Here is a 23,894-nt window from a genome sequence, read left to right as displayed (position 1 = left end):
CTCATGGCCCACACGCATTCTGACAGCCACATGACGAAGATTGCATGAGGATGGTCTAGGACATAATTAAAATTTCAAAAATGTGTGGTGAGGGGAAGACCCGTAATTGTGAGAAAATCAATTTGTGTTGATTAAGCCTTTAATAGTCTTTCCTTGTTATGGAAGCCCAAGTTGACTAACTCGAAGGTGCCCAGCTTGGATGTGGACCAGGGCAGCCTGGAGTCCCTGTTGTAACCAACAAGCTTCACCTGTAGGTACTGAAGGCATCCTAGCTCCCTACTGGGACTTTCTCCATGTGGTCATCAGAGAATACCAACTTACTCCATAATTTAATGTTTGGCCATGCAGAACCAGAAATAATTTGTAAGAGCGCCAGGGTGGATGTCCTTCACTTCGGGAAACAGAAACCTGACCCGTTAGGACCAGCCTGCATCCATGACAACGCATGGTTCCATGATACCCAGGGGTCAGCAGAATAATGAAAAACAACCAGTGTTGTTAGTAAGTTTCATAAGATCAAGGGGTTTTTGACAAGTTTGCTCACTGCACTGTCCCTAGTACCTTAGGCAGTGTCTGGTAAGTGGAAGAGTCACATTGAGTACACTTTAAATAAATAATGACAACAATATTCTTTTCTTGAGAGATTTTCAACCAGTGTGCTGCAAGAACATCTCAAACATGCACTATCTGACTATCGAGTAGGGGCACTGACCTCCTTTCCCGTAGAATGTCAAATTTAAAAAAGAGAGAGAACAAACAATATAACAATAGCCATGCCGTGTGAATGAATCAAAATATACCTATTTTTGTTTTGTCAGAGCAGTAAAAAATATACTTTTTGGTGTGGTGCAGTATTTCAGTGCTTAGTTTATGAGTGCCATGAGGCAAATAAGGTAACAGAGTGTGGGCATCACTCAGCTTTGAATAAGTGACTGAGAACACAAGTCCCTTTTCCAGTGATCTCACAAAACTCTGGTTACAAGAAGGAGAAAGTCTCCTCTGGGCTAGTGGGTCTCTAACGCCTCTCTCATACCTGCTGATCTCCCTCAGTGATGGCTCCTAACCTCAGTTCATGAGCTCTTCCAGGCAGCCATGTTGGGTAGAATGGACCAGCACTGTTTTATCTGCATTGTGTTTAGATTTATAAGTTTGTGTTCTATTTCTGGTTTCCTGTTTACCATGGTGATACAGAGCAACCTTTTAAAAATAAATATAGTTAAGTCAACAGTTTATTTAAAGAAGTTGTTAAATGAATACTAGTTTAGTAGCATCTGGAAATGGAAGAAGTAATGGCTTGACCATGGTTAGCATTTGACAAACAGCTCTATAATGGGGAGAGGAGAGTGGGGATTGCTGGGGTGGGTCTAAGTTCCAATTCATGCTCCATTTTTCATAAAAGACTTCTAGGAATGTTTCTCGATGACTACTGTCTGTCTAGTTATGGCCGCAGCTACGATCACACAGTGGATCTGGCCCATGGGGGAGCAAGACCAAAAGTTCCCAGAACCTCCTTGTCCTGGGTCTGCTCTCAACTGTCCCCTCAGATATCAGTGCTCTTTTTGTCCCCAATGAAAAGTGTGTGCTGATTTTGTGGACTCATGGGTCTATTTTCTTATCTAACATCCACCATGGCTTGACGGATAATTGCCTATTTCTTTTGCATTCACTTTATGGAGGTGATTTAGTTCAGAATAGAGTTTCTGAGCCTCTGGAAATCTGACAGTGGGGCTGGGTCATTGCTTCAGGAGAGGGCTGTTCTGTGCCTGCGGGAAAATAAGAAGCATTCTTTGGGCTCCACACTTCACAAGGCAGTAAGCTCTGCTCTCTAAATCATGACACACAACACACCTCCAGACAGTTCTGGGTATTCCCTGAAGGGGACACACCACCCTTGTTTGAGAACCACTGAGCTAAAAGAACATGCTTGTAGCTGGACACTCAGGACTTTGGCCATGAGGAGGTGTGTGGCCTGTCACCTACAATGGGTGCTGATGGGTGTTCCTGAGATTTCCATACTGTCTGTGAAGACAGTTCACTCATAGACAACTATGTCTGTGGTTTGGGTCTTGTGCTCCCTAATTGGAACACCATAATTATATCCTCTCTGGCCTGCAAAGATTATTCTGTGGTCTCAGCAGGTGTTCCTCCCAGGTCTCTCCCAAGGGGTGAAGCCACCTCCATCCTCCTCATGTGGGGTGTGAGCTGAGCTCAGCACCAGGGCTCAGGGAGGGGTGAGGCAGTCACTGAGGGACACACATTTGCATGGACAGCACCTCCTCTGGCAGAGGGGGGAGAAGAAAAGGAGGCCTGGGGCAGCCCAGCTCCACTGTGGGCTCAGAGCTGTGAGCACCATGGCCTGGACCCCTCTCCTCCTCGTGCTCCTCTCTCACTGCGCAGGTAAGTATAAGAATTTAGGACACTGGGGAACACTCAACATCACTCTGTATTACTCAGAAACTTGAGAAAGTAGGTCCTTGACCATCACCCATGAGTGTCTGTGTCTGCAGGTTCCCTGTCCCAGCCTGTGCTGACTCAGCCACCCTCCCTCTCTGCATCTCCTGGAGCATCAGCCAGACTCACCTGCACCCTGAGCAGTGACATCAGTGTTGGCAGCTATGGTATATTCCAGCTGCAGCAGAAGCCAGGGAGCCCTCCCCAGTATCTCCTGTACTACAACTCAGACTCAGATAAGCACCAGGGCTCTGGGGTCCCCAACCGCTTCTCTGGATCCAAAGACACTTCAGCCAATGCGGGGCTCCTGCTCATCTCTGGGCTGCAGCCTGAGGACGAGGCAGACTATTACTGTGCGATCTGGTACAATAGTGCTTCCCACAGTGACACACACAGATGAGGAAGTAGGACAAAAACGTCAGCCTGCTCAGATTCTTCTTTTATGACAATTTAAACAAATTGAAATAAATAGCATATATATAAACTATATTTGGAAGCATATTCTGATTCATTGTGGGCCAACTCTGATTATTCTTTCACTATTTCTGAAGCTTAAGGACAAGCACACCTAGAGGGAGCTATGCTGACACAGTAATGATCCCTGATTATTCACAGTAATAACCCAGAACCTATGCATCTGCTCTTTTTCTCTTGAAATAAGAAAATGAGGCTTTCCCAGCATCTGTCTTTATCAGGGCTCAGGGATCGTCTCCATAGGTGGACGGTCCTCACAGCGTGGATGCTGCTCTTCAAGTAGTCAGAGCAGGGACCTGCCTGTCCTTCCAGGTCCAGAGCTCTGTGTCCCAAAGATGTGGCACTGAGGTGTGAGGTGCTGGGTGAGGACGCAGGTCCTGCAGGAATTCTGGGCACAGAGCTGGCCTGGAAGACCTGCTGGTTCCTGAGACTTCAGTTGTGAAGTTAGGGAGAGGGATGTTAGTCAAATAGGTAATTTAAGTCCTCATATCAGCATATTTTGGGGGGACATGTGTGTGTGTGTGTGTGTGTGTGTGTGTGTGTACAAAGAGTGCCACACAGATGCTGAGAAAATACTGAGCCTGCTCCAGGGAAAGAGGTGAGATGGGTCCATGGGTGAGACGTTCATACAGCTGACAGCTCTCAGGGCCTTGGGGCCTTCTGAGGGGTTTCCTGAGCCTCCAGTCCGTGAGTGTGTCCTCTCACCCCAGTGGAGCTCTCCAACAATCCAAGGTGTGGGCTGGGCTGTGGGAGATCAGAAGCAGGAACTCCCCTGTGTGATCCTGTGTCACTGGCCCTGTGAAACTCTAGAAAAGCCCAGACCTGAGGTAGCCTTCTCCTGCACAGTGTGTGGCACTTACACGGAGGGTTCATGGAAAATGGCAATGGCTCCAAGGGCTCCCGGACAGATCTCTTACCTTGTGACATCAACAAGGGTGACTGACCCTCAGGGTTTCTGCCTCTTCTCTGGCTCCTGTGTGTGCACACGGCCCCCCTGACCCCAGTCTCCAGCTATTGAGGAGGCTGACCATCACTGCCACCAACTCAGCACAACCTGATGCCACAGAGAACTTCCCGCCTACTGAAGTGAAGGAAAAATCTACCGTTCTTCTCCTGTGACCCATCACTGCTCTGTCCTTGATTGTGATCAACCTTGTTCAGGTTTTGGCTTCCTTTGGGAGTTTTGCTTTGATACTAGGATGTCTCATGATCTTACCTTGACCTGTATGTAAGGGTCAATGACAATATCTCCATTTCTTATTGGCTTTCAATTTAATCAGAATCACCTTGTACCAGTTACCATATATTTATCTGAGTTTCTGGCTGGGGTGACAAGGACAACAGAAATCCAGAATATGTGACCTGGGAGACCAGATAGCATCTACCAACCTCATAGCTGCCCTTGCTCCAGGCCTATGATCTGATGCTCACTCTATGAACCCTGACACCTTAGGGAAGCTGGGTGTCATTTTCTTCTAAGATGACACTGTGAGGAGCTCCTGATCTCCAGGACCAGAGAGCTCCTCTCTAGAAAGTGCATGACTCCAAGGCCTGTCTCCTGCTCACCTCCTCTAGTTTGACCCCATATCCCATCCAACTTTCCCTATGTATTTTCTTATTGGGATAGTAAGAAATAAATATTTAGTTGATTTGGATCTAGACCTTATAATTCAAATCCCATTAAATCCATGGAGTTCTTACAAAATGAACTTGAGCAGGGATAATGAAGATTAGAGAACAGAAAATGAGAATTTATAAATCTCATAATGGAGGCAGAATCTCTAAAATTGGCAGAGTTCCATTCATAGTAATATTTATATCAATCCTTGTTCTGAGACAGATTGCATATCTGGACAAATCTCTCTTAAATACCTGAAGAGTCAGATGAAAGGAAGAATTGTCGGTATCACAATCAAGGAGAATGAGAACCTGCAGAAGGATCAATGCCCTCAAAGCTGATCTACTCTTTCTCAGCTGTGATGTTGGACAGGAAACTCCCTGAACATTTACTTTTGCAATATTCTTGCTGGAAGAGAAATCTATTTATTATTTATGTACACATTTGCACCTCCCACAGATTGGGAACCTCAAGAGACAAATTCTACAGTATTTATTACAGTGTATCAGAGTCACAGTAACTGGGAAAGAGCCCCTGGGTGTGTGAGTAGACACAGGACCTGGTGAGCTCCATACAGAAACCAGCTGGGCTCTCAGGGCTTTGGGCCATGGGGAGCTATGTGACCTGCCACCCACAGGGGGCGCTGTGAGACTGCACTGAGATTGCCACCAATGGTTCAGTGATAACAATTTGCTCACAGGCACTGGGTCAATGGGATGCTTCCTGTGATCCCTGAAGGGACAGATTAGCTGGGTATCTGCCTGGAAGGGTCCCCTGAGACCAACTTTTGTTTGGTCTCATCAGGTGCTTCCTTCAGGGCTCTCCTGAGGGGTGAAGTCAGTGGCCATCCTCCTCAGTCTACAGTGTGAGCTGAGCTCAGCACCAGGGTTGGGGGGGGGGGCTGGGCTGTCACTGAGGAAGGCACATTTGCATGGACAGCCTCTCCCCTGGCAGAGGGGGGAGAAGAAAAGGAGGCCTGGGGCAGCCCAGACCCACTGTGGGCTCAGGGCTGTGAGCACCATGGCCTGGACCCCTTTCCTCTTCGTGCTCCTGTCTCACTACATAGGTAGGATCAGGTCTTAGAAACACTGGACATTTTCAAAACTCACTCTCCTCTTGTTCACAATCCTGATAATATTTACTGGTGTCTCTGACCACTCAACTGTGAGTGTCTGTGTCTGCAGGTTCCCTGTCCCAGCCTGTGCTGACTCAGCCGCCCTCCTTCTCTGCATCTCCTGGAGCATCAGCCAGACTCACCTGCACCCTGAGCAGTGGCTTCAGTGTTGATGGATACTGGATATACTGGTACCAGCAGAAACCAGGAAGCCCTCCCCAGTATCTCCTGTACTACTACTCAGACTCAGATAAGGAACACGGCTCAGGGGTCCCCAGCTGCTTCTCTGGATCCAAAGATGCCCCAATCAATGCAAGGCTCCTGCTCATCTCTGGACTGCAGTCTGAGGACAAGGTGGACTATAACTGTGAGATCTCGCACAGTGGTGCTCCTCACAGTGACACACACAGACGGGGAAGTGGGACATAAACACCCACCTCCACAGTCTTGATTCAGAACAAATGAGCATTTAAAAAAAACTTCTATGTGTGAACTATATTTGGAAATTACTTCCGGTTTAGAATCTCTACTATCATTTTTTATTCCATGTTTCTGAAGTCTAAGGAAAATAAAATCAATATCAATATAAATTCCTTATATGTCACTGACATTTCGCCTGTTAGTCATGTGTGGTAAACCAGAGTTTGTGGAACTGCTGCTCTTTTCTTGAAATAAGCAAATGACTCTTTTTATTATTTTTCACAGCTCAGGAACCATCCCAGCAGGTGGACTGTCCTCCACAGCCAGGTCTCTGCCCTTCCAGAGGTCAGAGCAGTGACCTTCCCCTCCCTCCCAAGCACCTGTGCACAGGTGGTGGATGAGCTCTGAGTATCGTGGACGGGGCCCCAAGATGTGAGGTCCCAGGTGGTGACTCTGGCCCGGGAGGACTTCCAGCACAGAGCTGGGGCAACCTTTGCATGGCACCTGAACCTGCTGTTCAATCAGGAGAGAAGGGGGCTACCAAGAGGTAAATTTGTGAACTGAGGCCAAGAAATCTTTTTGGGGGTCTTGATAGGGTGAGAATGCTCCACTCTTGCTGAGGAAATGCGATCCCGCTTCAGGGAAGGGGGTGAGTTGACCTATGGATGAGACGCTCTTATAGCCGACAGCACTCAGGGCTGTGGGGACTCCTGAGAGGGGGCTTCCTGAGCCCCAAAGCCAAGACTGTGCCCTGTCCTCTCACCCCCTGGAGCTTTACAACAATCCCGGGTGTGGGCTGGGCTGAGGAACATCAGGAGCCGGGACTCCCTAGTGTCTGTCTCTCCTCCTGTGAAGCCCTTGATGAGCCAGGGTCTGAGGTCACGGTCTCCTGAGCATGGAGCAGCAAACACAGCGAACACCCAGTCAGCGCACCTCCCTGCTACGTGTGACCTAGGACAAAGGTGCCTGACAGTCAGGGGTCCAGCTTTCTTTTCTGGCTCCTGGCTGTGCACATGGCCTCACTGACCTCCTTTGACCTCCAGCCTGATGAGGAGGCTGACTATCACTGTCACTTAGATAAATACCACCCCATGCACAAAGGACACCTATGCCAAGAAAAAGAGAGGTAATTTTGTGCCTTCTTCTCCCTCATGATCTATTCCTTCTCTGTCTTGATTGTGACTGTCACCCACTGTTAATAAGACAGCTTCTACTGTCACCTGTGCTATTAACCCAGGAGGCCTCATGTTCTTGCCTCATCATGTATTAAGTGGTCAATAAAATATTTTATTACTGGCCTTTCAACTGAAACACAGTCATTTCGTACTCAGATACAAAATATTCCTCAGAGCTGCTGGGCAGGTGACAAGAAATGCACAAGTCTGGCATCTGTGCCCTGGGAGACTCGGGGGCCCTCTCCCGCCTCCCTGCATGGCCCTGCTCCCAGCCTGGGCTTGATGCCCGTCCCCTGCACCCTCACCACTCAGGGAACCTGCTTTCTCTGTTCCCTGGAGGTCACTATCTGAGGACCTCTGATCTCCAGGTTCTGGGGACCCTCTCTTTGAGGACATAGCTCTCAGACCTGTCACCTGCTCACTTCCTCCACTGTAACCACATGACCTGTCATACCTGTCTCTCTGTGGTTTTTTGTTTGGTGTGATAATGAACAGATATCTATTTTTTCAACCTAAAATTTATCAATTTAACCCCATGAAAATTACTGAAACTTCTTATGAGCATGGAGCAGCAAACACTAAAAATGAACTTATCAGGGATATGCAAATTAGGAACAATAGGCCCTGACGATCTTTGAAAAGAGATGAAATATTCTTTCATAGTAATGTTGAGGAGAATTACAAAATAGACAGAAAATATCTTAAGTTTATGATATATGTATATATGTATATTCAAATGTGGGCCAAAGTAACACTGAGTTTATACTTTTATTATTATTATTTACCTATTATTTATTATTAATTAATTATTGTATTCATTATCTTTTTTGCAGTTATTAACCTATTTTTCCCTGGGGTGGGTGATCCCATCACTGCAATGGTTCTGACATTCACAAGAAGAGACCCCTCATGTGGTTTCACTGGGCACCAAGTCATGCTTTCCCATCTGCACCCAGACCCACCACACAGAACTTATGACTAACAACAAAAAGTGAGTTTAGGAAAAGGTTTATATGCCCTTTATTCAATTAAAAACATTGGTTTTCTATTGTTATTCCATCCATGGTATTATGCACAATTTGCACTAATATTCATCACAACTAATTTTTTTTTTAATTTATTCATTTTTTTAGAAAGGAGAGGGAGAGACAGAGAGAGAGAGAGAGAGAGGAGAGAGACAGAGAGAGAGAAGGGGAGAGGAGCTGGAAGCATCAACTCCCATATGTGCCTTGACCAGGCAAGCCCAGAGTTTCAAACCGGCGACCTCAGCATTTCCAGGTCAATTCTTTATCCACTGTGCCACCACAGGTCAGGCCCATAGCAACTAATTTTAAGTCAAAATTACTGAGGTGGATTTTATATAATATTACCTACCTCTACTTTTCATGCACAGTAGGGTAATTGATGACTAATTTATAAACTCTTTTTAAAGATTCTTTTAAAGTCAATTTGAAATTTTAACTCACTCTGAAGCCTTCAACATGTTTGGCCTTTTTTTTATCATATTTAAATGTCACAAATGAGGTCATTGGGCAAAACCCCTGCTCACCTGTGATTGTGAAATTGACAATACACTCCTAGAAGTAAATCATTGCTCACAGTATGTGGAGAATTTTGATTTCAAGTAAGCGGAAATGTTGACAAAGGTTTACACATCACCCACTTAGAATGCACAGAAGCTTCCTTCACACAACCTCCCCAGCCCTAGAGAGAGGAGACCTCCTTCCTCCTCAGTGTTATGGGATCCACAGGAGAAGTGTTCTGGCTCCCAGGGAGGAATCACATAAGAGGAAAGAACCTGAACTTGCACAGAAAGGGACATCCCTCCACGGGGGCTGGTCACTGCGCTGAACTTGATCCTGATCTGATAGGAGTTTATAAAAGGGTCACAACTTCAGACCTGACCAATGAAAAGCCAAGGGATCCATGAACAGACTCACACTGAGGAGACTGAGGAGAGCTTAAGGGCGCCCAGAGACAATGAGGAGACAGTATGAGGGGTTGGGTGGTGTGGCCCTAAGGCAGAGGGTCAGTGGACAGAGCAGTGGGAAGTCAGGAGCTGTCTCTGATCAGCTTTGGTGACCTCACCACACATGATGTGTCTGGACTGGGCAACAGGGGGCATTCAGGGTTCCTAAGGGGTCTGAGGTGATCAGTGCTAGGACCAGCCTCCTGGCATTGCCTGTGCCCTTTGCTTAGGGCTCACAGCTGTGACCTCCTCACCCTCTGGGTCACACAGCCCCACCCCTATTCACCCCCTTTCCATCCTCAGGCAGAGGGACCTGACCCGGGGCCCAGGGAGGGATAAAATAGTGGGGGCTTCTCATTATCATATGTGGGCCCTCCCCTCTCTCAGAGTATGAAGAGGGAAGGGAGAGATTTGAAGGAGCTCTGCTTATCTGCGGGGCCACTGAAGGCAGAGCTTTGTGATGATGTCCACCATTTTCTTGTACTCTTTCCTCCTCGCTTTATTCGCTGGCTACACAGGTGTCTGGGAAGATATTCAGGGGGACACATGCGGCCGTTTCCTCCTTTTGTGTCTCGATCCAGAATCACCATCTCTATGTCTGACCCTTTTCAGGGTCCTGGGTACAGTCCATACTGTGTCTCAGTATCTGGAGCCCTGGAACCCAAGGGCCACTGTATTCTGCACTGGAAGCAGTTACACCATCACAAGTGAATGTGATCTGGTACCAACAGCCCCTAAATGCCTTATCTATAGTAATAGCAAGTTCCTCTCAGAGGTGCCTCACTGATTCTCTGGCTCTGAGATTGGCAATGGGGTATTCACAATGAGCACTGTCTCCAGTCTGCAGATGAGGCTGCTTATTATTGCTCAATATGGGACAGTTGTCTCAGTGCTGACACACTGTTTCAGGCCTGTGGCAAACTGAGAAAACACCTACTATCCCGAAATGAGGTTTTCCTGGACAGACACCACTACTCTGATAAAACAGGTGCTTCTTTTGCATTTGATCAAAAACTGAGGTCCAAGACCCACTTCAGGGATCTTTGTCTGGAAACCCCGTGCACATCCTTTAAACCCTGCCCTACCCCCACACCTGTCCGTTGCAGCAACACGTAATGTGATTCTCTCAGATTGAGCAGAAATTTCTGGAAAGCAAGGGGCAGGCTGCCTGGGTGACTAAGTCCATGATGACAGAATTGGGGACACAGAATCCAGCTCTGAGTCAGGTCACATCCGGAGTGTTTGTGTTCTGTTACCAATGGCTCCCATGAGTCATCTATTATGATTGATTCTTCGGCTCACATTTGGTAATTCAGGCTCCTTGACCCTCAATGAGCTCAGGCTTGAGAACAAGGATGTGACAGCAAGGTGACAGCAGACTCAGTGCTCACACAGAGCTCCAGGTCCGTGGGGAACTGAGACCAAACCCCTTAGCAAGAGGGAGAAAGATACCCCAGCAGCTGTTTCGGCTCAGCCTATGACTTCTGCTTCTGCTGCTATTGTGTCCGCCCTGGACCAGGTTCATCGGGAGAACCACCTGGAAGTGAAGGCTCCTCCTCCCCCTTCTGTCCTCAAAGTCACTCACAGCTGCTCGTTTTTAGACAAAGGGTCTCAAAGAAAACAGGAAGTCCATGTCCCCATCAGCCAGGGAGTCTGAGTCTGTTTGAAGCTCCGGGACTGAGGTTGGATTGGGGATCCAACTGAGGTCATCAGACCTGAACACTCACTGGGGAGTCGCTTGTCTTCATCATGAATCATTTCCCTATGCTAGAAGGTTCCAGAGCTTTGTCATCCTCTCATTAGTCCTCAGTATGAATGTCTCATCTTTTTGCTCATGCAGAAATTTCTTCTGTGACTGCTGCACTGACACCTGAATATCTCAGGGTGTATCATACATTCAGGTTTTCAGGAAAGACTCATTGTCCACTCCCATCAATGCTAACATCTAACTATTAATTTCTTCTTTAATTGCATTGTCTAATACATAAAAAATTAAGTTTAATGATAATGGAGTTAAAGGCACATTGCCCTTTCCTGGTCTTCGTGGAAATGTCCTCCTCCTCAACTCATTAGCTGAGATGCTGGTTGTAGGACTAAGTCATAGGTGTGTGGAGAATGTGTGAATTACTGTATTATAAACATATCTGTTTCTATTTTTGTTTTTTTATTAATTAAATTTATTGGGTGACATTGGCCAATAAGATTATATAGGTTTCAAGTGTACAATCTTATATAATCTGTATATTACATTATGCGCCCTCCACCCAGCGTCAATCTTCCGTCTCCATATATTTGACCCTTTCACCCTTTACTACCTCTACCCCCTTCCCTCTGGTAACCGCCACACTGTTGTCTGTGTCTATGAGGGTTTTTTCTTTTTTGTTCATTTTTTTGCTTTTAGTTTTATATCCTACATAGGAATTAGTTTTAAATTTGGTCAAAGAGTCTTTTAGGAACTATTGAGACAATATGATTTTGTCTGTTGACCTATTAATATGATGTATAATATTAAAAGGTTTATAAGTAAGGAATCTAACTTGTATAACTTTAATAAATCACATATGGTAATGGTGTATTCATTTATTAATCTGATGTGGGAATTTGTTAATATTTTATTTATAAATTTGCATTAATATTTTATGTTATTGGTCTATAATTTTCCTTTTTTGTGTTTTATCTGTCAGGTGTGGTATCACTGTTACACTTGCTTTCTATGATAATTGGAGATTTGTCATTCTTCTCAATGTTTGGATAATATTGTGTATATAATACATGAACAAATTTAAACCATCTGATCTCTGAAGGGTTCCTGTGAAACTATCTGTATTTTATACTTTTTTCCATGGGTTATTTCCATAATAATGTTTTCTATTTTTTTAAGGAAATTGGTCCATTAATTCATTTTTTTCTAATACATCCAATTTTTATATTTCTAGGAAGATTGGTGTTTTATCTATTTTTAATATAGGTTAACATTTAGATTTTTCCCTCTTAAAATTTTTCCATCTTTTTTATTTGAATATTATTGAATTATTTACTTTTATTTGAAAATAGCAAGTAGTTGTTCTATTCTGTCATTTAAGAACATGATTTCAATGTGCCGATTAGATATACAGGTTTTTTTGTTTGTTTGTTTGTTTTTTGTGACAGAGAAAGTCAGAGAGAGGGACAGATAGACAGAAAGGGAGAGAGATGAGAAGCATCAATTTTTCATTGCAGCACCTTAGTTGTTTATTGATTGCTTTCTCATATGTGCCTTGACCGGGGGGCTACAGCAGACTGAGTGACCCCTTGCTCGAGCCAGTGACCTTGGGTCCAAGCTGGTGAGCTTTGCTCAAACCAGATGAGCCCGCACACAAGCTGGTGACCTCGGGGTTTCGAACCAGGGTCCTTGGCATCCCAATCTGATGCTCTATCTACTGAACCACTGCCTGGTCAGGCAAGATATACAGATTTTTTTACTGTCTCCCTCATTCAGTTATATTTATTATGAGGGAGAGATATTGTTCTCTTATTTATCGTTTAATTTTCTTGTACCTGGCCAAACTCTCTATGTCTCCCTCTTGATTGTTTTTCTCTTTACCAGATGGTAAATTTTCTACCAGCATTTCATCAAATAAATATAAAGACATGAATATTCATAAACCAACATAGTCCCACTCTAGCTGGGATCTGAAAGCATTTCCTTTACTCACTTGCATGTGAACAGAAATTCAGTGACACCCAGACAGCAGCCTGCAATAAAGTCTCCTGTCACAGAGGCTCCACATGGGTCCCAAGGAAGACCCCATCCCATCCCCTGGGGCCACCTCAGTGGCAGCACCAGGGACAGCATGGCTGCCATCACTTTAGGAAATGTTAATCTAATACTAAAATTCAAACTCAAAGATTGGAATAGGGAGAGTATAGTATAAATGACCTGGAGTTGTGTGGGTTTGAGTGTGAATATTTTGTCATCCATTAGTCCCCAGGGTCCCAGAGATTTGAGGAGTCACAGTGAGGTTAACCCTATATTTTGATGCTTACCTGGATAACAGACCCCTAGATGAGCCCATGCTCAAGCTGGTGACCTCAGGGTTTCAAAGCTGGGTCCTCTGCATCCCAATCCGACACGTTAACCGCTGTGTTACTGCCTGGTCAGGCAGAACCCACTTTTAGTCGTGTGTTGCTACTTGGGGATCATTTTGGACAATTCTCGTAAGTCATTTTTCCATTCTAATTCTACCGTGACCAGCACGGGGAAGTGAAGACCTGGAGTTGACTAAGAAATAATAAAAACACAGAGACATAAATAGAGTTTGGGCCAGGTGGGACATAGTGCTTGGATAGAGACACAATGACTCTGAGCCTGGAAAACCTGTCACTTGCCAGATCACTCAAGGACAAACACATCCCTTCCTCTGTTCTCAGTTGCATGTCAGTGGATACATTCAGATGCAGTGGTTCTCTACACAATTCTCTTTTAATTTTGTATTTTTTTGAAACGAGAAGCTGGGAAGCAGAGAGACAGACTCCCGCATGCGCCCGACTTGGATCCAACCAGTATGCCCACTAAGGGGAGGTGCTCTGCCCATCTAGGGTGTTGCTCTGTTACAACTGGAACCATTCTAGTGCCTGAGGTAGAGGCCATAGAGCCGTCCTCAGTGCCTGAGCCAACTTGCTCCAATGAAGCCTTGGCTGTGGGAGGGGAAGAGAGAGACAGAGAGGAAGGAGAGGAGAGGGGTGGAGAAGCAGATGGGCACTTCTCCTGTGTGCTCATCGTGGAAATCAAACCTGGGATTTCTACATGATGGGCCAATGCTCTACCACTGAGCAAACCGGCCAGGGCTCTACACAATTTTCTGATTAACTCCAAATACTACATCATTACATGCTTCTCAAACTGGAATATGCAAAGCCCAGGCCTGGGCCAGCCTGCTACAAAACAGCACAATATCTGTGCACAGCTTCCTGGAGCATCAGTCTTCCTATCAGATTTGGAAGAAACAAGTTCAGTGAGTAACAATAATCCCCTTCCCTCCCTCCACAAACATGTGAGATAAGACAGAGAAGAGCGGGGGAGGGAAGGACTCCCAGAGATACAGTCCAGTCTCCAAAGTGTCACCAGGTGGGCTGGATGGGCCAACCCGCAGCGAGAGTGGTAGCCTCAGTTCTTGTTTCCCAAACAAACCTGGCAGCTCTAAGAGCTCAATGGTTGTTTTGGAATCAGTAGTTTTGAGGTCCATAGAGGTGGCAGCCAACCTCTTCATCTGAACCTTATTGAGGGAACACCCTCTAGTTCACAAACCCCCATCCTTCATAAAACCAAGTCCTCTCCCCTGGTCGTGCCGTGCAAACAGGACCACGTGTGCTTCTTGCACAACTCTCACCACAGCTGCTTGTGTCCAGCACCTGGCTGGTCTCCTGGGATTCTCTAGAAGTCGTGGTCTTCCTGCTCTATATAACGTGCATGTAGTGTGGCTTCTCCACGCATCCTGACCCTTAAATGGTGAATACTGACCCCATGGCTGAGTGATACCTGCAGGTCAGTAGTTCAGAGCATCGGAATTGCCTGGTCCACACATTGGCTTTTCCACTTAAGAACCAGAGAGCTTGGGCCATTGAAGATCAGTATCTCAGCGTCTCCATCTGATGGGCTAGAGAAATAAAAAGAACTCCAGGTGAAGCTGGTGTGTGTGTTGTATGAGTTAATGTAAGAAAGTGTGCAGCTGTGATGGAATTTGAAGATGCCTTGCTCACCCTAGATCCGCACCTGTGACATGGTTCCCACCGCCCTCTGCCTGTTTCAGGTCCCTGGCTGTCACCAACTGGGTTGCATGCGCAGTACACGTCCCTTCGGCTGGCCTTGGGGCTGGGCCCACTACAGACCACCTGTTTGGCCTCCAGGGAAGAAGGAGCCCACCTCATCCCCCAAATCGCTCTCATGCATCAGCTGCAAATGGGAAACAGCCCACAGTGGGACCCGGGGCTTCTTCAGAACCAGGGCTCATGAGTCTCTCCTGTGAAGACACAGCTGCTGTCCCTCCCGTCCCTCCCTGAAGGCAGCCACGTTTCCTCTGTACTAACCCTCAGGGGCAGGAGGCCCTGGGTGGGTTCGGGGTCGCACTGGGATAGATACAGTGTCCACCCGAGAGACTGCGCTCAGGGCTGTGCCTCCCCGTCCCCGACCAGCTCCGCCCAGACCCCTGGCTGCCCGCGCCTGCGCACTTCTCACCGTTACCTCAGCCTGCGGAGCTGAGCCCGCCCTCAAACCTCCATAGTCTCCTGGTCAGAGGGAGCCAACGACTCCACATGGCTCCAAGGCAGCATCTGCAAATGAGCATCAGTGTGTCACCATGAGGATGTGTGGCCTTACAGGCTCCCAGGTCCTCCAGTGGAGGACACCCCGCCTGTGATTCTCTCCCACCTGAAAAGCAGTTCGTTCTCCTCTACTTTCCGTGGACAGATGCGCATTGGGTAGTTTAGGTCTGTGCATGAGGAGCTGCCTGGTCCATAGACTCTGCTCCCGTATCCAACCGTCCCTGCTGTCTGGCTTCTCCAACGTCTGCGGCTTCTAGAGCCCTGGCTGCGGGAACGGTACCAAACGCGCATGCGCTGTATGAACCCTTAAAGGCTGAGGCACGTGGGCCTCAATGCGCGGAGCTGAAGGATCCAGACAACCCGCGGGGCGGCAAGGTGGGGAGAGCCCATCCCCCTCAAATTGCTACCAGGTTGCAAAGGTCACTGGCAGGTGATCAGTCCTCATGTGGACTTGATACATGGTGAAACCCGAGGCTTTTCCAGCAACCAGGGCTCCCGATTTTCTCTTAGGGAAGGTTCTCAGGCCACCCTGCCTGGCATCTTCCCAGCGTTGCGTGGAGGCTCCTCCAGCCCTGCATTTAATGAGAGTGGGTGTCATTAGTAGGTTAAGCCTTGCAATTAAGCAGATCACTTGTTTCCCCAACGTCTTGAACTCAGACCAAGACTCTCCCGACCCCTTGTGTGTTTCCAGTCCTGTCTGTCCTAAGCTGTGCTGACCCTGCGTGAAGAGTGTGCACCTGTCAGAGGCCCCGGTAGCTGGAGGCCATGGAGCATGCGCCATGCCACCACCACCTGCACCTCGTCTGTGTGCAGGGGGCTCGCCCCACCCTCCCCAGGTGTGTGCCCTCTGCAGACAGAAACCCAGACACAGCACAGTAATTCTGGAAACTCAGAGAAAATGCAAACTATGAGCCAATCTGGCATAAATACACAAATTGACCAAGAAAGCATTCCATCGTAAGGAAAGAAATAAATTGCTTTTGAAAAGTTAATGTGTACAAATAGAATTCTGGAATTTGAAACTAGAGAATTCATTACCAGTCAACTCTCATTCATTAATCAAGGATGGCTTTGTGACGATGGAGGGATTTCATGCAACATGCAGATATCAGAAAGGTGAGCCTAAAGGGCACTTGTACAGGTGGGGTAAGTGGTCCACTGACCGTGGATGGCAAGTAGCTTTCTCTCACCACATCATCCAGGCTCCTAAGAGAAGTCACAGAGCACATGTCCCATGTCCCTCTTCTCACTGAAGTCACAGGGTCACCATCACACGCAGATGGTGATAGCAAGTTTCTTATTCCCTGTAAACTTACAGCTCTCTACTACCTTTGGAATTTGGGGCTGCTTTTGAATAGGAAAAGATAAGGTTTCTGACAGCTATACCCACCCCCCCAGTTCTGATTCTGGCTTCTTCTCGTCAGCCCTGGTTATCATCTTGCCGTCTACATACCTTTCAAACAAGCCGAGAAACTGGCGTTCAGCAAGAATACTTTTGCAAGTGAAACAGCTTTAGCTAAAATTGCCTAGCCTTGTAACGGACTCTAAAAGAAATCTTCTGTTGAAGGGGCAGAGTGTGTGAACAGTAGTGGGGAGCCGGGTGTGGGTAAGCTTACTCGATTCTAAGAACAAGTTGGTCTTTGGGGGACAATACTCGGGTGTGCAGGCCCCTAGCAGAGTGCTCTTTTATTCACTGCCTCCCCTGTCCCCCACTTTCCCTTGTCCTGCCTCTGGGATGCACTTTCAACACGGCCATGTCATCTGAAGAGCTGAAGATTCACTCTGAAGGCTCCGCTGTAGAAGCAGATGGAATGTTCCTTCTGAGCTGATCCTTGCAGGCAGAAAGTCCCTTCTTGACATCTGCCTGGGCTCCAGATAGTCCGTATAAAATGCTCACTAATTCAGCAGACCCTGCAGTCACTAAAGCAGCGGAACTACCTCCTCCAGAGCTGGCACCCTTTGTGAAACTGGCACGTGGTTACTGCCCAGCTGCCGGGATCAAGGGCCCCAGACACCGCAAGGTCTGTCTCCGTGCACACCTCCAGTGTCACCTTGTCAGGTCCAAAGGATCAGAACAAAGCTGCATTACATTCTCTCTCGGAGTTGTTTTATAAATGATGACTTAGTTTAGGGGTTTTCTGGTTGTTTTGTTTTGCTTGCCTGACCTATTTTGAAGGCAGCTTTCCTTCTAATGATGTCTCAGTTATTGCCACGCTCTCTTTACAGGTGCTGGTATTTCCCGGGTAGCTTTTTCTCTAAAAACAAAAAGAAACCTGCAGAATAATTTCTCTCTTTTATGTTCTGCACCAGAAAACTGCCTGCCAGGAGGTCCTTGAGGCATCGGGTGAACAGGCACTTGGCTGCTGCCTAGTGTTGGACCTGCGAGTTTAATGAGATACAGAACCAGGGACCACTTCCAACCCTGAGATTCCAGTCTGGAGCCTTCTGCTCCTGCTCGAGGTCCCTGTGAACCAGACAGACCCACCCCCGTGCTCCTAGGCCACTTCTGCCTTTCCATTTCTGCCTGTGCTTGTGACTCTGCTGTCACTTCTGTCCCCATTTCCTGAGTTGAGAGGCTCATTATGAGATCTGAGGGTTTAAGGAAGCCCTTATAGGTAAGTAACATCAACCCGTTCACGACAGAAACCATCCAAGAGAAAATGGTGGAGGGAGAAGAATTCTGTTTGAGGTTTGCAGAGGCCCAGAGGTGACCATGACTCACCAAGTACCTGGTTCCAGTCCTCAGACCAGCATGTGCGCACAGCCTGGCAAACTTCCCTGATAACATTCAGTTTCCTTTTATTTGGTGATCTCACAACCAGGGGGGCCCTGCTGACTTCAAGTGTGAGGAGAGAGACATGGTCCTTGAGCTCAGGGCTGAGGTCTCATCAGCTGTGCCCACCCACCCAGGGCCCCGGCAGAGTCCCAGGTGCCTGTGGTTCCACCCAGCAGCTGCTTCCTCTAAGACATAAACTCTTGAGGAATCCTTTCTTCTAACTGGGTCATTTTACTTCTTCATATGTTAATTAGGAACAATGTGTTTTAAACCACTACTCTAATATAGAAGTGAAGGGGGTGAGTGCATTATCACTGTAAGTGAGAACACTCTGTATCCCATAGAGCAGTGATTTTCTACCTTTATTTCTCAGGCACTCAAACACTAATTACTAAAGAAAAAGGGGCCCTGACCTCTTGTACCTTAGTAACTAATTTATTTGTGCCATGAAATGAAAACAGTTGTATTTAGTCAGGGACACTGACCTTGGTAATTAGTGTGTGTTTGTGCCATGAAAAAAAAAAGGTTGAAAATCACTGTCGTAGAGCATGCGTGCTGTTAGATGTAAAAACGTCATTCCAGGAGACATGCACAGAATGCTCAAGCTGGCACAGAGCTCTGAGCTAGAACAGTGAAAGCAAAAACCATAGAAAAATCGTTTGAACTTTATCAAGTTTTAAATTGTGTGCTCTTTGAGAGACAATGTTAACAGAATGGCAACAGAGCCACAGACTGTTTGCAAATCACATATCTGAAAAAAAAACACAACTGTCATGTAAGGCACCGCTGATCAGGTTATCAAAAGATGCTCCAGCAAAGATGATATAAAGATGACAAGTAAGTACATGGAAGATTTTTCAGACTCAGAAGATCTCAGTGAAATGCAGATTGAAACCACAATGAAAAGGCACTGCATCTCTTGAGAATGGCTAAAGTTAACAGGACTGACCATGCCAAGTGCAGACAAGGACGTGGCACAGTTAGATCCTAGTGTCCTTCTGGTTGGAGTGAAAATGATTAGATCACTTTAAAGAATGGTTATGTACTTTCTAAAACATTAAACATATACTTGTTAGCATGTCCCACTATTGTATATCACAAAGAAATGTACACATACTGTATGTGCTTACAATGGGTCCCCCACAAATATTCACAGCAGCTTTATTTATAATAGCCAGTTATTGTAAATGACCCCCATGTCTCTCAGTAGTCAATAGCTTAAATAAACTGTGCTATATCCATAGAGTGGGTACTTTTAGCGACTAATGACTTATGGATATATGATATAGTATGGATTAAGTTTTTAAAAGGCCAGATGAAATATAAGGACAAACATTGTATACTGTATGGTTTCAATTTTATACAATTCTGAAAGATGCAATTACATGTATGTGGGGGAAGGCAGAGCAATGCTTGCCTGGAAAATGGTGAGAGGGGTAGAAAAGAAAAAGAAATTTCAAAGAATATAAATATGCTTTTGAGGTTGGTAGGTGTATTCATTATCTTGATATTGTTGATGATTACACAGGTTTATATAAATGTCAAAATTTATCAAATGGTTCATCATCGATTTCCTGTCAAATATACTTCCATAAATGGTCATAAATACATCACAATTAAATATGACAACAGAGAACGTTCTTTGCAACCTGGACCCTTGCTGACTTGTCTAGTCAATTCATTGATCTGACACAGCAATTGTCAGTCCATAACTTTTGCCCCCACACAGCTCAGTACTTAATGTGTCTGAGTATTTACACACTCTGCTACCTCTTCTAAGAAGTTGACCCATTTTCTCGAAATATATACTTTGTTTGCTGTGCAGTAAGACTCCACTGTGCAATGTAAGCCCTGATCACCAGTCTCCTCCATGTGGTCCCTGTTGAAATGGAAGCTCAAGGTTTGCTCCGGGAGCCCTCTGCACTCTCAAGTGCCTACAGCTCTGGCCACATTTTTCGGTGGTCCTATTTTCCATCTCTTCCTTCTAGTCCTCCAGAAAGCTCATCATTGGAAAATATTGTTTATTTATATTAGTAACTTGAGGTATAGCAAGTGTTGCACCCATAGATGTTTGTGGACTGACAGAGACTAGGTTTTAGAACAGTGTACCCAAAATCATTTCTATCCAGAGATGAATTTTGAGCAGTGAGCAGCAGGGGGCGCTGTGGGTCCACCAGTGTCAGATGGTGGGTGCTTTGCAGTGTGTAACCAAGGCCCCAAACTCCCCAGGGCCTTGTAGTCTGGGTTTGCTGAGGGGGATTCTGTAGCTGTGTTCTCTCTGGGTGGGGCAGTCTCCTGCTCACTGATCTGTGTAAGGTCCCAGCAGCTGCTTCCTCCCTAGAATCTCCCAGGTGACAAATTCAGTTTCACCCTTCTGATCTTCGGTCTACTAAACTAAGCTCAGTCTTTGCTGGTTCCCTGGGTGAAAAAAAGCTTACCATTAGAGGAAACAAATAGTGTGAACAGCTCCTCCTCCAATGGGGAAGATAAAAGAGGCCCGGCCCACCTCAGACCTGTTCTGGGGCCACAGGGGGCTGTGACACCATGGCTGGGCATCTCCTTCTCCTCATGCTCCTCTCCTACTGCACAGGTAGGGAGAGTCTGCAGGTGTCCAGGGCTGCCTACTAATCCTCTCTCAGCCTCATGTGCTTTAGATCCCTAAGGGGCTTATACTTTATGCCCATCCCAGAACCCATGAGTGTCTGTGTCTGCAGGTTCCCTGTCCCAGCCTGTGCTGACTCAGCCACCTTCCCTCTCTGTGTCTCCTGGAGCATCAGCCAGACTCACCTGCACCCTGAGCAGTGGCTTCAGTGTTGGCGACTATGGTATAAACTGGCTCCAGCAGAGGCCAGGGAGCCCTCCCCGGTACCTTCTGGGGTTCAAGTCAGACTCAGATAAGATCCAGGGCCCCGGGGTCCCCAGCCGCTTCTCAGGATCCAAAGATGTCTCTGCCAATGTAGGGCTCCTGCTCATCTCTGGGCTGCAGCCTGAGGACGAGGCGGACTATTACTGAGAGACCAGGCACAGTGGTGCTCCTCACAGTGACACACACAGATGGGGAAGTGGGACATAAACGTCAGCCTCCCCAGAGTCTTAGTTCACTACAAATGAACATTTTTAATAATTTCTACATGTAAATTATATAGGAAACTAACTCATGGTTTATGTGAGGTCTATTCTCAATTTTTTATTCCATGTTTCTGTATTGTCAGTATAACAAGATCAATACCAACAGTAAACAATTTATTAAGACACTGAAATTTTGCCTGTTATCTATGTGTAATAAAACCAGGGCATGAGGAACTGCTGTGTTCCTCTTGAAATAAGGAAACATCATTTGAAAAATTTTTTTCACAGCTCAGGGACCAAATTCAGCAGGTTGATCGGCCTCCACAGCCAGGACTTTTCTCTGTGAGAGGTCAGAGCAGTGACTTCTCCTTCCTCCCAAGAGCCTGTCTGAGCATAGGCGGCAGAAGAGCTCTGAGTACCATGTACGAGGCACCAAGATGTGAGGTCCCAGGTGGCGACTCCACCCCGGGAGGACTTCCAGCTCAGAGCTGGGGCAACCTTTGCTGGGCACCTGAGCCTGCTGTTCAATCAGGATAGAAGGTGTTGCCAAAAGAGAAATTTGTGAACTTAGGTCAAGAAATATTTGGTCTCAATAGGATGAGAATGCTCCATCATTGCTGGGACAATGAGGAGCCCGCTCCAGGGAAGGGGGTGAGTTGGCTCCATGGATGAGAAACTCTTACACTGACAGCACTCAGGGCTGTGGGACTCCCAAGAGGGAGTTTCTTGAACCCTGAAGTCCTGACCATGTCCTGTCCTCACACCCACTGAAGCTTCCCAACAATCTGGGGTGATGGTGGGCTGTGGGACATCAGGAGCAGGGATCCTCAGTGTCTTTCACTCCTGTGAAGCTCTTGATGAGCCAGGTTCAGAGGTCACCTTCTCTTGAGCATGGAGCAGCAAACACACTGAGCACCCAGCCACCGCAAGGCCATACCTGTGACCTAGGACAAAGGTGCCTGACAGTCAGGGGTCCAGCACTCCTGTCTGGCTCCTGGTTGTGCACATGGCCTCACTGACCTCCTTTGACCTCTAGCCTGATGAGGAGGCTGACTATCACTGTCACTTAGATAAGTACAACCCCATGCACAAAAACACCTGTGCAAATGGAAACTGAAGTAATCAGAGCTCTCCTCTCCTCTAAGACCCATAGTTTTCCATGTCATTGATGATAACTAGTACCCATTGGTCATAAGACAGCTTCTCTGATCACGTAGGTTGTTATAACACTCAGCCTCTCTTACCTTGGTCTGTTCATAATGGTCAATACATTATTTTTCTTTTTATTGGCCTTCCAATTCAAACAGAGTCACTTTGTACTCAGATACAAAATGTTCCTCAGAACTGCTGGGCAGGTGACAAGAAATGCACAAGTCTGGCATCTGTGCCCTGGGAGACTCGGGGGCCCTCTCCCGCCTCCCTGCATGGCCCTGCTCCTGGCCTGGGCTTGATGCCCATCCCCTGCCCCCTCACCACTCAGGGAAGCTGCTTTCTCTGTTTCCTGGAGGTCACCCTCTGAGGACCCCTGATCTCCAGGTTCTGGGGGACCCTCCCTGTGAGGACATGGCTCTCAGACCTGTCACCTGCTCACTTCCTCCACTGTAACCACATGACCTGTCATACCTTTCCCTCTGTGGTTCTTTGTTTGGTGTGATAATGAGTAAACATCTATGTTTGGACCTATAATTTATAAATCCAACCCCCATGAAAACCACCAAACTCTTAACAAATGAACTTTATCAGGGCCAATGCAGATTAGGACACAGCAGGGAAGGAGCAGTTTTAGGTCAGAAATGAAAAAGTAAGCTCTGAAAAGAGATGAGATGTGCTTTAAGGCAATGCTGAAAAAATCACAAAACTAGACAAAAAAATATCTTATGTTTATCAAATACATATATATGTGTGTTTCTCTCTGTGTGTGTGTGTATATGTGTGTGTGTGTGTACAAGTGTGGGCAAATGTGTCTTTACATTTGTAAGTACAAGAAACACGGAGCTTAGACTTCTATTCTTATTTATTAATATTGTATTGTTTATCTGTAGTGCAACTGTAAACGTACCTTTGTCCACCCCTGTGTATATGCATTTCCAGTTGAGTTCAAGTGTAAATGAGAACACACTGAATTAATCAACAACAAAAGACCTTTCTTCTCTGACAACATCATGTTCTCATGGCAAACACACAGATAAAGAGCCAGGACGTGTGCAGTGAGGACGGGGAGCTGACGGGAGCCCTGACAACAACCCCAGCTCCCAAATCAATCCAGTGACAAGGCTCACCCAGTAGAGTAATCACCAAGTAGGAACTGAAATATAGAAAAGAAAGGCTCTTAGCACAAGTAATTTTTGGCAGAACTTACTCTCTCTGGAACAAAGAGACTTTTAGTAGAACTCACTTTTTCTAAAAAAAACGCCCTGCCCCTGGCCTTGAGGTTGGTTTCCCAGGCTGTGGCCTTGGATAGTTCCGCAAGGTTGCAGATGTGTCCGGAATGTTTCTCCCTGAATTAATCTTACAGATAAACATTGTAA

General features: G+C 46.5%; 2 gene segments (V, D, J or C); both read left to right on the top strand.

Moving 5' to 3' along the window:
• The first annotated feature begins 2,325 nt into the window (after positions 1-2,325).
• Positions 2,326-2,918, top strand: LOC136395501 (immunoglobulin lambda variable 5-37-like). The segment is given in 2 exon segments: positions 2,326-2,397; positions 2,508-2,918. Coding segments are annotated over 2 exon segments (390 nt in total).
• A 17,878-nt stretch (positions 2,919-20,796) lies between these two features.
• On the top strand, positions 20,797-21,328 carry LOC136395502 (immunoglobulin lambda variable 5-39-like). The segment is given in 2 exon segments: positions 20,797-20,887; positions 21,012-21,328. Coding segments are annotated over 2 exon segments (345 nt in total).
• Positions 21,329-23,894: the final 2,566 nt, after the last annotated feature.

This window comes from Saccopteryx leptura, chromosome 2 (assembly GCF_036850995.1).
Source record: "Saccopteryx leptura isolate mSacLep1 chromosome 2, mSacLep1_pri_phased_curated, whole genome shotgun sequence".
Lineage (NCBI taxonomy): Eukaryota > Metazoa > Chordata > Mammalia > Chiroptera > Emballonuridae > Saccopteryx > Saccopteryx leptura.
The sequence above is the reverse complement of the archived record's forward strand: the minus strand, read 5'-3'. Positions and strand labels throughout refer to the sequence as shown.